The 18,140-nt window shown below is 30.3% G+C and overlaps 1 protein-coding gene across 1 annotated transcript; it reads right to left on the bottom strand.

The window, feature by feature from the left end:
* Nucleotides 1-3,681: 3,681 nt before the first annotated feature.
* Nucleotides 3,682-17,558, bottom strand: LOC111711701 (uncharacterized). The gene is made up of 15 exons (XM_023486107.1): nt 17,396-17,558; nt 16,046-16,131; nt 13,708-13,764; nt 13,582-13,623; nt 13,396-13,462; nt 12,633-12,678; nt 12,179-12,282; nt 11,042-11,101; nt 9,498-9,601; nt 7,957-8,057; nt 6,650-6,708; nt 6,483-6,590; nt 6,218-6,279; nt 4,983-5,082; nt 3,682-4,667 (listed from the first exon to the last, which is right to left on the bottom strand). The coding sequence occupies exons 1-15, from the start codon at nt 17,437-17,439 to the stop codon at nt 4,412-4,414; spliced, it is 1,296 nt and encodes a 431-aa protein (XP_023341875.1). The 5' UTR covers nt 17,440-17,558; the 3' UTR covers nt 3,682-4,411.
* Nucleotides 17,559-18,140: the final 582 nt, after the last annotated feature.

The following is an 18,140-nucleotide window of genomic DNA, read 5'->3' as shown; positions in this document are numbered from 1 at the left end:
CAGTAAACCCATATATTACAACAAAAAATGTCGGTTTAAAATGATGGATTAGAAAGAAATTATAGAAATTATGTTTACTCAATCCTGCAGAATTTTCGTTGAAATTTTTCCCCATTCTTTCATGTTTATTGTTTACCTTGCTTATTTATTGTCTGTGACGCAGCAGCTACTGAAGATTGGGAGTCCTCAAATCCTTTTAAAAAATCGTCTCTTATTAATTGATAAAACATTTTTAAGCTTAATTTATTTACTTGCAAAACAAATATTTAACTCATTTACAAAAGCCAGGGGACAGTTTTAATATTCATTTTTGTAGTGTACTGTTCAAATATTTTTTTTTATGATCTCGTTTACAGTAGAACTGTGTCCGATTTTAATGAATTTTAGCCACGTCTCAAATCCCACAAAACCGGTTTTAATTGACCGCTGGCTTAAATCATGAAAAATTGAATACAAATTTAAGTGGAACCAACCATATTTTAGCCGCGGCTCAAATTCTTTAAATTCGACCTCTGTAGAACTTTAATTATTGCGATATTTGATAATACCTAAGGATATGAAGACAACTAACGTAACTGTAACTATTTCCAAAAGTTTAAATTTTCCTCCCATCGTGCCACCTTCCTTATCCTTCAATATCCTACGTGGGAATGTTGTTATATCTCAAATATCTTGTACTTTCTTACTATACACCTGTAGGTCTAATTCATGGGTACTCTTCTGTAATTACTAGTTATTCTGTGCATGATGTTGAAGCAAGGAATTAGCCTCAGGAAATTTAAAATTATAATCCTCGAATATTATTAAAAACACGACATAGCGCAGTTATAAAAGACAAAACCAACAAACTGCGCATTTATCCAGTTTTTTGTTTGTTTGGTATTTTAAACTAAATGTTTGAGTGATCTTTTCATTAAAAAGTGACATATACGATGTTCAACAGTACATTTGTAATTTCTTATTGCAAAACATGGACAGAATTAAAAAAATGTGGCTGTAAATGCCGAAGATAAGAAATGGTATCTTTTCCCAAAAGATCCTGTGAGTAATTTCTGAAAGTTATAGATCGACAGCTAGGCTCTTTAAAAGAAAACAAGATATAATCGCCGCAAAACCAAACAACAACAGATTTCATCAATAAACCATGTTGCACTGAAAACTTAACTACAGGGCCAACTTTCAGACAACCTCAGTGAGGCTTATAAAACTTAAAAGACGACTTTAAGACAAAAGTTATGATTCTAAATAGTTCAATAAACATAAACACAGAAATTGTGCAGTGTAAACAGACCCATTTGACTAAATTAGTTTATTTTTAAGTTGCTGGTAAACTTCAATAGGTTTGTTTGTGGGTCGTTTTTGTTTATCTTTGCTGTCAGGGTCAAAATTAGCAGTGTAAAAAAGAAAAATTAAGCTTAGTGTAAGACAAAACTAAATTTAGCCAAGTGAAAGAAAAAAAATTAAGCTCAATGTAAGAAGAAACTAAATTTAGCTAAGTGTAAGAAAAAAAATTAAGCTCAGTGTAAGAATAAAACTAAATTTAGTTAAGTGTAAGAAAAAAAATTAAGCTCACTGTAAGAAGAAACTAAATTTAGCTAAGTGTAAGAAAAAAAATTAAGCTCAGTGTAAGACAAAACTAAATTAAGCTCAGTGTAAGAAAAAAAAATAGCACAGTGTAAGAAAAAAAAATAGCGCAGTGTAAGAAAAAACTAAATTTAGCTCAGTGTAAGAAAAAACAAAATTTAACTCAGTGTAAGAAAAGAAAATAGCACAGTGTAAGAAAAAACCAAATTAGGCTTAGTGTAAGAAAAAACAAAATTAAGCTCAGTGCAAGAAAAAAACAAAATTAAGCTCAGTGTAAGAAAAAACAAAATTTAACTCAGTGTAAAAATCAACTAAATTTAGCACAGTATAAGAAAAAACTAAATTTAGCTCAGTGTAAGAAAAAGCAAAATTTAACTTAACTAGCCTTAGAGGGCGCTTCGCGCCCATCTTCTAAATTAATTGTGAACATGTTCTCTTTGTGTACATCGTAAAACAAAACAAAAATTATTCGCGGATTTTCACAAAAAAATTCGTGGATTTTCAAAATTTAAAAAAATTTAATGAAGATCGAATTTTGATGGAGACAAATATTTAAAATTTCAATCATTCATAAACCTTCCCTGGAGTCCCTAGATGTCCCACAAAAAATTTGGGCCCGATCGGTTCAGCCGTTTTGACGTTTATTGGATACAAACAGATAGACAAACAGACAGACAAGCCAAATTTATATAGATGTAAAATTAACTAAATTTAGCACAGGATAAGAAAAAACAAAATTTAGCACAGTGTAAGAAAAGTCAAAATCACAGTGTAAGAAAAAAAAGTAACATAAATTGTTTATTCCAATCATTTGTCAAATTCAGACCCTGGCAGAAGTTACTTCTAAAAAAGCGATCAAAAAAAAAAACTATGCTGAAACTATGCTGAAAATATGCTGAAACTATGCTAAAACTATGCTGAAACTATGCTGCAACTATACTGAAACTATGATGAAACTATGCTGAAACTATGCTGCAACTATGCTGAAACAATGCTGCAACTATGCTGAAACTATGCTGCAACTATGCTGAAACTATGCTGAAACTATGCTGAAACTATGCTGAAACTATACTGAAACTATGCTGAAACTATGCTGAAACTATGCTGAAACTATGCTGAAACTATGCTGAAACTATNACTCTTTATCCTTTTCTTCTTTACATTTTCTTATTCTATTATTTTCTTACTCTTTATCCTTTTCTTCTTTACATTTTCTTATTCTATTATTTTCTTACTCTTTATCCTTTTCTTCTTTACATTTTCTTATTCTATTATTTTCTTACTCTTTATCCTTTTCTTCTTCACATTTTCTTATTCTATTATTCTCTTACTCTTTATCCTTTTCTTCTTTACATTTTCTTATTCTATTATTTTCTTACTCTTTATCCTTTTCTTCTTTACATTTTCGCATTCTAATATTCTCTTACTCTTTATCCTTTACTTCTTTACATTTTCCCATTCTATTATTTTCTTACTCTTTATCCTTTACTTCTTTACATTTTCCCATTCTATTATTTTCTTACTCTTTATTCTTTTCTTCTTCACATTTTCTTATTCTATTATTTTCTTACTCTTTATCCTTTTCTTCTTTACAGTTTCCCATTCTATTATTTTCTTACTCTTTATCCTTTTCTTCTTTACATTTTCCCATTTTATTTTTCTCTCTCGAATGATGTTCCCCTTCCAATCCGCCTTATTTACTGACCTTTTAATTTAAACATAGATAACAAATATATCTTTAAAACAATATCATTAAAATTAAAATTGTAATCTAAAAAGTTAAAAAATTTACACAACAAGTAACACTTTTTTTACTAAATTAATATTTATTTCAGGAAGAATTTACATAAAACATACAAATTTGACTATAAACATCACTGGAAAGTATTTTACGAACTTTTTGGATAAATTACATAGATTTTGTCATGAATAAGACAAAGGATAGAATTTAATTTGTCTTGTTTTGATAAAAATGGAAACATTTTCATCAGTCTAGTGTCAAATATCTACCAACTACTGCAATATTGCCGACCTAAAGTATAAGAAATATAAAAATTCTAAATCTGAATTATGTTTGTGAGTATAGTTTTTTTTTTAAAGTAAAACATGTTTACAATGAGCATAGGTTTCGAAACATGTTTCCCGTTCATCCCAAGAACGTAAACAGATAAACAGACATCAACAAATAGACGGGTAAACTGGGAAAACATTTAATGATTAATAGAAGTAGTTGAACGATGTAGACTAAATTAAATCACTTCTCTAAATCTTCACACGACAGCTGGTTAAACCGGTGGCACGTGGTTCAACTACTTCTCGCTATTTATTGAATATGATCCCTTTATTCCTACAAGATGTTTATTTTTTGTGTTTACAGTTTTATCTGAGCTGGGAGCTCTTGTGGTGTGGAAAGCGAAATCAATGTTTGATTTTGATCTTTGTTATTTTGCAAATTGATTTAATCTTTATTCGATGTCCAGTGGTAATTGTACCCAGCAAGAGTAACTGAAATGAAGAGGGCAAGCTTTGGTTTCCAAATTAAAATGTCCTGCTGTGGATATCAAGATCAAATGTTTGACATTATGGGTATCAAACACAAAAGTTCCCAGCTCTGGACGCATTGGAAGTGTTTAGTCACTAGAACACTTTTAAAATATGTTTTTAAGATTGAATTTGAACACTAGTTGTCAAGCCCTTATGTTAGCCTGAGATCTATATATTGTACAATGTACACGTAAATGTACAATATACGAACAGAGAATAAATCTTGCTTCACGAGTTTCACTTATATGAATCATATCAATCGAGTACGTTTAATAGTTTATGTTTACATTATTTCTGTCTCAAACTGCTCACGTTCATTGTACATAGGTTCTGGTGTACCGGCCTGTACATAAGTTCTAGGTAATGTAGTAAACTGGGCGGGGTAGGCTGCATACCCAGGGGTTGAGGGGGCTGGGTACCCCGGGGTGGTGGGGACGGGAAATGCCTGTTGAAGGTATGGTGTAGGTGAATGAGGGGGTTGAGGAGAGAAACCTTGGTTTGAACCATCCATAGGATAGGACGGATATCCTTGATCATATCTAAACATAATAGTATAATATCATTCTCATATCTTTATTTTTTTATTTAGGGCACTGCATAATTTTAAATTTTAATGTTACTTTAACTTTTATTTTATAATATAAAGCAAAAACAAAATAAGATTTCGTTGACTTTTCGTTTTTAATTGGTGGATTTTCATAAAAAATTACAAATTTGGATAAAAGCACACACACAAACAGACAAGCCAGATATAAAAATAACAAAAAATTAACCATATATATAAGTATCTAGACATAATGAATAGTACAATGAATACCGAATTTATATAAATATCTAGACATAATGAATAGTACCTGGGGGTTGAGGGTATACCATGAATACCAAATGCTATGTCGTCAATGTCTTTTCTTGATCTTGTAGATTTCATTGAACCTCCGGATCCTCTCAATCCACCTAACATATCATAACATATCAAAACATATCATAACATATCAAAACATATAACAACATATCAAAACATATCATAAAATATCAAAACATATCATAATATATTAAAACATATCATGACATATCAAAACATATTAAAACATATAAAAACATATAATAAAATATCAAAACATATCATAAAATATAAAAACATACATAACATATTGAAACATATTATAACTTATCAAAACATATAATTCATATTTAAACATTTTTGTCTTTTTATTTAATATTTATACTACTCTCAAAGTTAGCTCAGATCTGATACATTGTATTTACCATGCCGACTTTTAAGCAGCTATAGAACGCTGTGGTGTACATAAATACGGTACAGTGCATGAAATAAATCATCCCATGAAATTTATGTGATTTATGGATTTTAAATTTTGTAAATATTAAAAAAATCTTGATACTAATATATCACATAAAAAATAACTAAAAGGACGACGATATTAATATCATGCCAATGTCATGAAATGTTCGAAAATGTCAACATTATAAGCATATTGTCTACAGAAATTGAACACCATTCTTGGTTAAACATTTTAAGAAATATATTTTTTTTAACGAAAATCTAAAAGCATTTTTTCTGTTGATGAAAAACGTAACAAGAAAATTGTATTATAGATCTGACTCTGAAAACATTACAAAATGTAGTAATAGTAAAAGTCATGATTTAACATTATCAATTCAGCATGCAATCTTCTCCTACATAATATTATTATCTAATTATTATTATTAAAAAAGTACAAATGTTTAAAATTAAACCATATTTCTGTAGATATTTAATCATATCAGACTCAAAAAAGTGATATGATGTTTCAAAACAAAACTCCAAATTTAAACTTTAATAACTACGAATATTTTTATAACTATGAATTATGTTAAGTTTTGTTGTTGGAACTTTGTTGAAAAAATTTCAAAAAACCCATATAAGAGAAAACCTTTGGTATTGATTATTATTTTCAAACTGAAATTTTTTATTTTATCAGTTGAGATTATTATTTAAAGCTGTGAACAGACCCAGTTAATATGTAATTATGTTAAAAAGCTTTGACCAATTCTTTGAGCTTTAGTTTATAACAGTTTAATATATTCTCACCTCGTTGAAACCTAGGTTCAGGTCCACCGAAGGATCCTGATATCATACTCATCTCCTCCTTCCTAATCATAGTATCATTATTATCATTATTATTATTTTCATTAATATTTTTATATATTATTCTAGGTGTTATTACTATTACTATTATTATCATTAATATCATTATCAGCATCATAATATTTTCTATTTCTATACTTGCATAAAAAGTTTTATGTTTTATTTATTTTTATTTTTTTTCGGTTAATTTTCCCTGTATCTGACTGACCTGAGTGTTCCCTCGTACAAGGAGACCCTGTCCATCTCCTTCTTCTCCTTCTTCAAGTAAAATCTCTGGATCAACATAAACACCAGGGATCCAACCCACAGCAGTATACTTAACAAAGGGACCGTTCATTCAAAATAATCTGTTTCAAGAATTTAATTTGTTCCTACCTAAGCCAGCCCCCCGCCATACTAGCCTCTACCAAGGCATTGGTCAACACAGCTTGAGTCTAAAATTTAAATAATCAATTTTTAAATAATCAATAATTTTAGCCTTTTTTACTTTTGAGTTAAACTCATCAGGGGACCGAATTTAATGAATTTGAGGGGTTGCTGAACGCCTACTGCCGGTTCAAATTTGAATTACCGCTTATAAATCCTTTAAGCGTCTTTACCTTTGAATCGGTGGTTCAAATTTGAACAGGCAGTTTTTAGTTAAGCGACGTAGCTCAAATTCATTAAATTCGACCCCTGTCCATTAAAAAGTTCCTGCTTAAATTTGGTTCTTAACAGTAAGTTCTACTCTTAACACTACTGATTATTAACCGAATTTAACTCATGATTTGATAAATGTCAAATGATATATCAAAATATTAGAATAAATTTAAATTTGTATTTAATTTTATTTCGAATGAATATTTGTTGAGAATCTTGATTTTCAAGATTCTTTAAATTGTGTAATGTATATTGTAATACTTATTTTGTACCCTCATAGGATTATACTTTAATAACGACCTTTACATCTTTAGATATATTGTATATTGTAATACTTATTTTGTTTACCCTCATCTATATATAAATTTGGCTTGTCTGTTTGTTTGTTTGTATCCAATAAACGTCAAAACGGCTGAACCGATCGGGCCCAAATTTTTTGTGGGACATCTAGGGACCCCAGGGAGGGTATGAATGATTGAAATTTTAAATATTTGTCTCCATCAAAATTCGATCTTCATTAAATTTTTGAAAATTTTGAAAATCCACGACATTTTTTGTGAAAATCCGCGAATTATTTTTATTTATGTACACAAAGAGAACATGTTCACAATTAATTTAGAAGATGGGCGCGAAGCGCCCTCTAAGGCTAGTAGGATTATACTTTAATAACGACCTTTACATCTTTAGATGCCAAGATATAAAGAATAGATTGAGTTTTTTACATCATTGGAAAGGTTACAATTTATGCCTTCAAAAGATTTAATTTTGATTAACTTTCTCCATAGTTACAATTTATAGAAAATCCACAATGAAAAGTAATCTATTTTCAAGGAGAAATTTATTAATATCTCATGCGTATTCGTGATCAGACAGAATTTAAAAATCTATTGTTATGATTGGAGTATTAAAAATATTTAGTTGCCACAAATTTTCAATTAAAGAAATAAGTTGGAAAATTGATCTGTACAATCGTCTCCGAAGTCTCATCCCTTGTACATGGTAACCCATGTACAATTTCTATGTACAAATAGTATAAATATTACCTGTGGGTTGAAAGCGTATAAGTCCTGTTTGTACCAGTAACCGTAATAGGAGGAATATTTCTGTACATGAGTTTCATGTAGCTTCTGATGAATAGTTGGATCTGAAAATATATTTGAAAATAAATGTCTATTATTAGAATGTATGGAAAAGAAAATAAAACTAAGATTGTGCATCAGTTTTTAATAAAAGGTTTGTAGTTTTAAGGAAACATATTATTGCAAACCACGATGTGCACTTTCTCACACAATAATCGAGAAGTACTTTGCCAATGACAGAAAACTGGTGGAGGTCGTCCTTAATCATCAGAAGCTGCCCTGGGTAAGTCAAGTTGACCATCTTGGTCATGGCATTCATGAATCAGGTTCACAAGATATAGACGTTTGATCATCTACTGAATTATTGGGAATTTTCCATTTCTCCTCACCACTGCAAATGTTATCTTTACTGCAAACTTATTGTTGTTCCTTTCATGGAAACAATATTTGGAACCTTTTCAGCGAGTCATATCGAACCTACAGATCTTGGAACACTGTCTACTAAACGCTACTACATCTTCGGTCAGTGTACTGCAAATTACCACAGAACGCACCGAAAGCTTAGTTTAGGGTGGGATTACTACAGCTAAAGTATGCTGGAACTTGCCATAGTCCAAACATATTTGGGGAAAAAATTCTAAAGAATTCAACTCTGTGAAAGTTCTCTTACTGAGACGATTCCACTGATTTGGCAAGTTGATTCGATATTTGCATATTCTCTACAGTAGTACGATTTTGGAAGCAATATTGCTAATATCTCTGACGAATTCTCTCTAGATATACTAAATAGACTGCCAAGAGCCATCTTTGAAGAATGTGGGCCGCTAACCATTCATGAAGATCATATCGAATGTCTGAAGCATCTCCTGTTACAGCTCTGGGACTGTGAAGAAGACGACATCAGAGAAGAAATGATTCAAATAAATCATAATAAGTACTCCTTTCAAGTTTCATCTTGAAATGAAAATATTTAGAGCTAGATTTTAAACCCGTTTAAAGGAATTGAGTCTCTGCTTTTCTAAACCCTATATCTTTGGATTCTAATGTCGTAGACCTTAGATATTTCAAACTATGAATTCTGTTAGATTAAATAATATAAGGTTGAAATATCAAAGATGTACGACATTGGGTTCCAAAGATATTGGAATTATAATTCAGAGTTTGTGGCAAAGACTCAATTTCTTTGTCAGAATAAATTCACAAATTAAATGTTGCAATAGGTCTGAATTAAACCTTCGAAAAAATAGATATTCTTTGGTTTTTCTCAGAAAATTAATTATTTTCAACTATTGTGGTTTCTCTAAAGAATTAACAATTTTGCAGCAAAGTGAAAGAAGCATATTTGAAGAATTTAAGACGTTTTAATAACGACGAGATCCTCATTGTTTCTAAAATAAAGGGTTAGCGGGTACCCTTGTCAATTGGGTTTGCAATTTTTTAATTTGGGGAGTACTTGTAATCACTGTAACAATCTTTGAAACATGTTTTTTATGTTAAATACTGACCTGTAAATATAGTTCTACACGTGATCCGGATGGAGAATTGCTCGGTACCATAAGCATTGTTTATTTGTCCAGTATATCTCCAGAATTGGTTATCAAATACATATCTAAAATGTAAACAATGATTTAAAAGTTTTTAGCCTAAACCGAACCAAATATATTTAGGGAAAGTTTCTCCTATTTCTGTGCAGGGTTTAGATTGCAGTTGAAATTTATCAAATTATCAATTTGTATAATTGTGAACATGTTTATTAAAAAAAACAGATTTTTGTGTTTTCGCTGGCATATTCAATTACACTAAGCAATTATAACAGCTGGTTAACCCCAAAAAGATTAAAAATTCAAACAATTTCAAAATGTCATTTATTTAAAGGAGTTGCTTTACGATATTTGGTTATTTATAAAAGGTTTCTGCGGAGGCCGAATTTAAAGAATTAAACCGCGTCGCTGAACCGCCCAAAGCCGGTTCCAATTGAGCACCGACTGAAATCTCGAAACATTGAATCAATTTTAAATGGAACCAACCATGTTTGAGCCGCGCTGCCCGTGGAATTTTAAAAACAATTTTAAATTGATTTTTGAAAAACATACAGGGTGAGTCAAAAAAAATGGTCCAAAAAAAAATCCGCGAACTCTTTTTTTTCTCTCAAAAGCAAAAGTTTAGAAAAGCAAAAATGTGTATATTGACTATTTCTATCGAAATCTAAAATTTTATAAAGATTGAATCACAGAATCACAGAAAATTGGCCAAATTGTAACAAAGAAAATTCGCAATTTTCAGTTTTGGTCTAATTTTTAAGGAACAGTTTGAATTCTCGAGTTCCTTTCTTCTTAGTTTATTCAAAAGTTAAAAAATATACGCTGTTGAAACTTGAAGAACCATTGAAAAACAACTTTTCCTTTAAATTAGAACAGGACTGAAAATTGCGAATTTTCTTTGTTACAATTTTGCCAATTTTCTGTGATTCTGTGATTTAATCTGTATAAAATTTTAGATTTCAATAGAAATAATTTATATAAACATTTTTGCTTTTCTAAACTTTTGATTTTGAGAGAAAAAAAAAGTTCGCGGTTTTTTTTGGCAATTGGAGTACCAAAGAAACAAAAAAAATTTCAAAAAATATTGAAAAATTTTCATACAAGAGAGTTGCACAAAAAAAGGTACACTTTTGTACCAGGCGCCGTAAATCACATTTTTTTTGACTCACCCTTTATATACAACTATAGAAATATAGGAATGAAGAGCTTTATTAAATACAAGGTATATTATTCATGGCCAAACAAATAAGTTCCTTCTATTTTATCTAAATCTTTGAACAATCCCATTTCATAGCTCATTCTGTTTTATGTATTCTGATTTGATATGATTAAATTACAAAACTGTTTAACATTTGCTTTCCTTTCGGTAATTAGATTCTCTATATTTCAGTTTAAAATCACAACATCACAACCCACATAGCTTTAAAGGATACTGATATACGAGACATACTATTCTATAAATGTAAAATCACTTTAACAACTACAGATAGAATGATATATATGCTTACTTTTCATCAAGTCTTTCTCGTTGTCCGGATTTCAAATCCATTTTGTTCATCAAATCTCCACTAAAAAAATGTTTTAAAAATATATTTTCTATCAGGAAAGACAGAGATTGGAAAATATAATGTTACAGAAACTCGATATTAACATCATAATTACTACGTATGAAAACATGCAGTTCAAGTTAATTTAAACTCCAAATTACCAGATTACATGCCACAAACTCGAATTTTCCAGTCCCTACATCTTTGCAACCTGTGAAAACCTTTGATAGTTCAAACTTAGACTATTTGATGTAACCTTTCGCACAGCTTTTTAAAGGTCTCCAACATCAGGTTGCGAAGATTAGAAAATTAGAATTGGTGGTGATGGTTACCTAATAACTAGAAACACATGGAATCCAACAGTTTTGGACACTCAAATTACTTGTTTATGTTTTTTTTCTGTTTTGCCTTCTGTAAACATATTATTCTAAAACCAATCATTGTACGCAATACTCTTTCAGGGATAGATAAATCAAATATGTCTTACAGTACATAAATCACATGTGTAGGTTCATTCATAGATAGAGGTTCTTCACTTTCAACCCCGTTTTCAGCCAGTAAACATATATTTGTCATTTTTATTTTATTTTTCGAACTGCGGATGTTTTCAGAGTATTGCAAGTATATTATTATGCTTTGTTTGATGGATTTTTTATAATGATTCAAAATTTGAATGAGTGAATACTGAATAACGATACAGTGGAGTATGGACATACTTTAAGGGAGTGTACGCGTAATTTCAAGCTACCTTCCATTTAAAGAGGGGCTTCCACAACGGTACCCTTTAATCCTGTGGCTGATAAAGAATAATGTATTTTTATGTAATATATTTATAAATATTTACATTTACAGTGTTGAGTTCCCACATTACGCTAGTGTACACTCTAATCTTACGGCATTTTACACAGCATTTAAGAGATAAAAGCACTAATATCTCTGTCCTCGATAATTTGTGAAAGATTTTATGGGTACCGTTGTCTCTCTTTAAATGGAAGTTCACTTTAAATTGCGCTTACAGTCCCTTTAATCTAGCAAACTTTCCTTGAGTAATGAAATTTTGATCTTTAATGTAATTTAAATTATAATTTTTTTTCTTACTTTACAACATGCTCTAGGTTACTACAGGCTAGTCCGTAGCCAGCAGTTAGTATAACAGTTAATATTACTATCATACTAGTCCCACTCAGGTGCAACCAGATAAACTAAACAGATTTATAGTTAAAGAGATAGATTACAAATCTAAGATTAAAGGAATTGAGCCATTTCCACAAACTCTTATTTTCAAATACCTTTATCGTTGTAGACCTATTGATATTTCAAACTATGGAATATGTCAGATCATATAATCTAAGTTTAAAATGTCAAAGGTTACACCAAGAGGTGACAAAGAAATGGGGAGTAGAATGTTTAGAGGGAAACATTTTCCTGGATTGTAAACACAATCCATCAATTCTGCTTTTATAACATCTTTATTTCAAAGAACAAGATTGTTTTAGATTCTAAAAAGGAAAATACGAAATTAAAATGTGAATATTTAAATCAAATAGTTTACCTTGTTTTTCAATTTCATAACGTCATCATGAACTTTCATGTATTGTCTGAAAAATAATCAGCTTTATTTTTAATATTTATGGGATTTTAATTGTCTTTGTATAACTCTTTTTAGTCCTTTTTTGTCTTATAATGAGTTCTGTTCTGTACTGTTCTGTTATGTTCTGTTCTGTTCTGTTCTTTTCTTTTCTGTTCTGTTCTGTTCTGTTCTGTTCTGTTCTGTTATGTTCTGTTATGTTCTGTTCTGTTCTGTTTTGTTCTTTTCTGTTCTGTTCTGTTCTGTTCTGTTCTGTTCTGTTCTGTTCTGTTCTGTTCTGTTCTGTTCTGTTCTGTTCTGCTCTACTCTGTTCTGTTCTGTTCTGTTCTGTTCTGTCCTTGTTCTGTCCTTGTTTTATTCTACCCTTGCTGTATTTTGTCCTTGTTCTATTAGATCCTTGTTCCATTCTTTCCTTGTTCTATTCGATCCTTGTTCTATTCTGTCCTTGTTCTATTCTGTTCTTGTTATATTCTGTCCTTGTTCTATTATGTCCTTGTTCTATTCGATTCTTGCTCTCTTCTGTCCTTGTTCTATTCTGTCCTTGTTCTATTCTGTCCCTGTTCTATTCCGTTTCTGTTCTATTCTTTCCTTGTTCTATTCGGTCCTTGTTCTATTCTGTCCTTGTTCTATTCTGTCCTTGTTTTATTCTGTCCTTGTTCTATTAGATCCTTGTTCTATTCTGTCCTTGATCAATGAAGTCCTTGTTCTTTGCTGTCCTTGTTCTCACCCTGACTTTGAGAACTCTATAAGAGCCCTCCTATGCTTGAAAGTAAGATAGAACATAACTCCAGATCCTGATTATTTGAGAAAGTTTATATTTTATGATAATGTTCTTGACAAATCTTATGTTTTATAAATTTAGTTTTTAAACGTTTTGATAATTTAAAATTGTGAATTTGAAACTGTTTTCTCCCTATGATACAAGCCAAGTACAGGTACGCAATTGTCTCACAAACTGAAATAAAAGCACAGTTATTGTTTATTCTTTATAAATGTTGTTAAAATAGCATTCTTTTAAAAAGAAATAAGTTTTACTTACTTGCTTCATGTCCATAGTGAAGTCCTTCCCCACTCGCTGTAGAGAAAAGAATGCATTCTAAACAAGGCAGTAGATAACATCGTAACTGATTAAAATCAGGATTATATAACATGATTACAGATAAAATCAGGAATATATAATATGATTACAGATTAAAATCAGGAATATTTAACATGATTACAGATTAAATAAATAACAAAACATATTAAAATAGTAGAAGATTTCATGATAACATTTTGAAAAAGTAGTAGATAACATCATAACAGATTAAAATCAGAAATATATAACATGATAACAGATTAAAATCAGGAATATTTAACATCCTTACAGATTGAAATAGTAGTAGATTACATGAAAACAGATTAAAAATATGTATATTTAACATGATAACAGATTGAAATCAGGAATTTATAACAAAACATATTGAAATAGTAGTAGATTACATGATAACAGATTGAAATCAGGAATATATAACATCTATATATAAATTTGGCTTGTCTGTCTGTTTGTTTGTTTGTTTGTTTATATCTAATAAACGTCAAAACGGCTGAACCGATCGGGCCCAAATTTTTTGTGGAACATCACTTGACCACAGGGAAGGTTTATGAATGATAAAAATTTTAAAAAAATGTGCTTAAAAGGTTTTCAATTTTGTAAAAAAAATTAAATTCTTGAAAATCCGCGAATTTTTTTTTAAAAATCAGCAAAAATTTTTTCTTTTTTGTTTTAAAATGTAAACAAAAAGAACATGTTCACAATTTAAATAAAAGATGGGCGCGAAGCTCCCTAAAAGCCTAGTGGTTATACAAATGGTAATATCAGAGATAGAAAAAGGAAACAACAATGGTAAAGAACACGGGAATAACAAAAGTAGAGAACGGGAATAACAAAGAGTGTAGAGAACGTGAATAACAAAGGTTAAAGTAAAGGAATACTCTGTGCGAAAAATATCTAGTAAAAAGCATGAAAAAAGTAAGGATGAATTGTCATTTATGGAATTAAGGATAAAGTATAAAGGATAGGAGATGAAAGGTGCAGTAATTAAGAATACAAGGTAAAGTTAAAGTGATAAAGTATAAAGGATAGGAGAGGAAAGGTGCAGTTATTAAGAATGCAAGGTAAAGTCAAAGGGATAAAGTATGAAGGATAGGAGATGAAAGGTGCAGTTATTAAGAATGCAAGGTGAAGTTAATGGGATAAAGTATGAAGGATAGGAGAGGAAAGGTGCAGTTATTAAGAATGCAAGGCAAAGTTAAAGGATAAAGTATGATATATGAACGTATGAAGCGTCATAGATGAAGGATCAAAGGGTTTAGGGAGAAAGGGTAAAGGCAAACACTATGTAATTTGTTAAATATATATTCAAAATATGTTTTGATTTAAGAATGATTTAACAAAACTCTTCTTTAAAAAAAAATTAAATACTTGCGTTAGACTATTATTTTCTAATCAACATATCCTTGAGACCTTGTTATGTAAACCTTGGATATTTCAAACTTCAATGTTTAAATATTAAGTTTTAGGAATATACTAAAATAAGAATAATCACCTACTTTGGAGCTAAATTGCTTAGACTTTATTGTTTTTATTTTTCATATTGTTTGCAACCTTTGCCATTCATTAATGTAAGAGTAGTAAGTCTGTAACAACAATAAATTGGGAAAGGATTTTAAGAAATACAAAAGAGAAAATAAAGGAATGGTTTTAACGAATTCGGATAAAATTCCTATTATGAAGAAGGAAGGCTGAACAGATGAAATAATTAAAGGATGAAAGAATGAAGGGATGAAAGGATGAAAGTATAAAAGAATAAAAGAATGAAAGGATGAGAGGATGAAAGAATGAAAGGATGAAAGGATGAAAGTATAAAAGGATGAAAGAATGAAAGGATGAAAGGATGAAAGTATAAAAGAATAAAAGAATGAAAGAATGAGAGAATGAAAGAATGAAAGGATAAAAGAATAAAAGAATGAAAGAATGAGAGAATGAAAGAATGAAAGGATTAAAGTATAAAAGAATAAAAGAATGAAAGAATGAGAGAATGAAAGAATGAAAGGATGAATAGATGAAAGGATGAAAGGATGAAAGGATGAAAGGATGATAGGATGAAAGTATAAAAGAATAAAAGAATGAAAGAATGAGAGTATAAAAGAATAAAAGAATGAAAGGATGAAAGGTAAAAGAATAAAAGGATGAAACTAAAAGAACGAAAGTATAAAACGAATAAGTGAATGCAAGACTGAAAGGATGAAAGAATAGTAGGATGAAACTGATAAAGTATGAAATGAGTAAATGAATGCTACCTGAAAAAAATATGAAATGAATAAATGAATGCTACCTGAAAATGGGTCAACATGAGCAACTAGAGTAGCTCCAGCTAGTAATGCGGTCAGCATGCATACACCGTATACTATCAATAACAAACTAAACAAAAAACATGTTTATATGAATATATAAATAAGTGATTTTTAACCTAAACAGACCTGGTTCAAGCAAGGTTGGTTCAGCTGGAAATTTAAATAAGAGTTTCGAGATTTGAGAGATTTAGTAGTTCTGCGACTCGGTTCAAATCTTTAAATTCGGCCTGAGACCACTGAGCCAAAAACTTAAGACAATGTATCGTTGTTAGAACCAGTTTTAGACCCCAGGTTTCACGAATGTGGTTAGACAGTTTTGTGGATATCAAAATTTTTGTTGTGAAATATTATTTTATTTTGTTTGTTTATAGTCTCCATTTTTAGAATCTCTTAAATCAAAATCTACAGAAATGTTAAAACCCCAAAAAGGAAACTTGGAAGTTTCGTTCATCGAAACTCTGTTAAATTTCGGGCTCAGAGATTCAGAGAACTATGAAAACTATGCATTAACTTTCTAGACCGGGTGAACTTTAAAGATTTTACGCGTGAGCTTGCAAACTCTGGATTACTGTGAGATATTAAGCAAAAGTCCTTTCCGATTTATTTCTGAAAATATTAAATAATTCGGAGATATTTCTTGTCACTTAGAACATTTTTTAAAAAGTATATTTTGAAATCCTAAAAAGGAACTCAAAAAGTTAGTGTATTGGCTCCACCCGGCCCCCTGCCAGTTTTCAATAAGTTAAAAATAAAAAAAAAGATTTCCACATAATCAAAATAAAGATATTTGTTATAGAATCCTGGTATTTACATGAATGTGAATAATATATACAACATCCATTTCTTTATTATGTTACTTCCAACATTAACGTTATTTGGCTTCCAGGAAATAATGTTTCATTTCCTCCCTTGGGTGAAAAAGTTCATGTTTATTTAAGTTGTCATGATTCAGAAATACCGTACACTGTTATTCCTCCGGTCCATACCGAACTTCCTCTGATTTTCTGATTTTAAAAGGCAGTTTGAATACTTTTTGTGATGCTTTATTTCTCTACAAGTAAGTTCAGCGTATGTCTGGGTGGTGGTTGGGTCAATTGACAGTATATCTTAAAACTTGTTTAAAACTTAATTATCTTGAAAAACAACTCAAAATCTTCAAAAACTGGAGAGGAACCAAGAACTTACCTCAAATTCAAATAATCTAATCTCTTTTTCTTTGCAACTTGATGGTGTAAACCTTGATATTTAGTTTAAACTAAAGTTGCAAGGAAATAAACATTAGAAAATTAGAGTTTGAGACAGGTTAACAATTCCTAAGCCTATTTAATTACCTCAAAGTTCGTTGAAGAGACACAACAGGGACAGTTTCAGACATTTTTAATCTTTTATTTTAATATTCTCTCCGCAATCTAATTTTCGTTTATTAAAATCTTCTTAATTATTTGGGCTCATTATACAGTGTTGTGTGAATTCTCTGAAAGTTGTACATTGTTTGATTAAAATTAGATTAATTGACGTATTCTAGTTTTTGTTGAATACAAAGTTGAACCACCACGCTGCTCTTGATCTGCTTTAAAACCACACAAATCAATCGACCAAAAAATAGATCACTTTCATAATAATTGAAAACACAATCAAACGGTTTGATGTTTATTAACAGACAAACAATAGATAAAATGCATTAAATATTTTAAAAGAAAAATGTTTAAATATTTTTTAAACTCCCGTTTTTGTTTTTTGTTTTACTTCATGTTTTTAAATATGATTATATGCAATTTCTGATCAGAGAGATATAGCGGTTTAAAAGAAAAATGTTATGTATCTTGACGCTTGATATCGATCACGTACAATTTGTATTTAGTAAGTTTCGTGGATTTCTAGGTGTTTACAGTAGTTAGTCCTTTTGCACTTGTTTCTTATAAAACATGCAGTGTTTATAAATTTTAACCAAAATGTTTGATTACTCTAGAACCGGTTACAAGCCACTGCCTTGATTCCAGGCCACAAGAGGGGTACAAGGCAGAGCCCTGGGCAGGTATGGGGGGTGAGTATAGAGTGGGAGGAAGGCAGGTAGGG

Source organism: Eurytemora carolleeae, unplaced genomic scaffold (assembly GCF_000591075.1).
Source record: "Eurytemora carolleeae unplaced genomic scaffold, Eaff_2.0 scaffold1194, whole genome shotgun sequence".
Taxonomy (NCBI): Eukaryota; Metazoa; Arthropoda; class Copepoda; order Calanoida; family Temoridae; genus Eurytemora; species Eurytemora carolleeae.
Note: the sequence above shows the minus strand (reverse complement) of the source record. Positions and strands in the feature narration are given on the sequence as shown.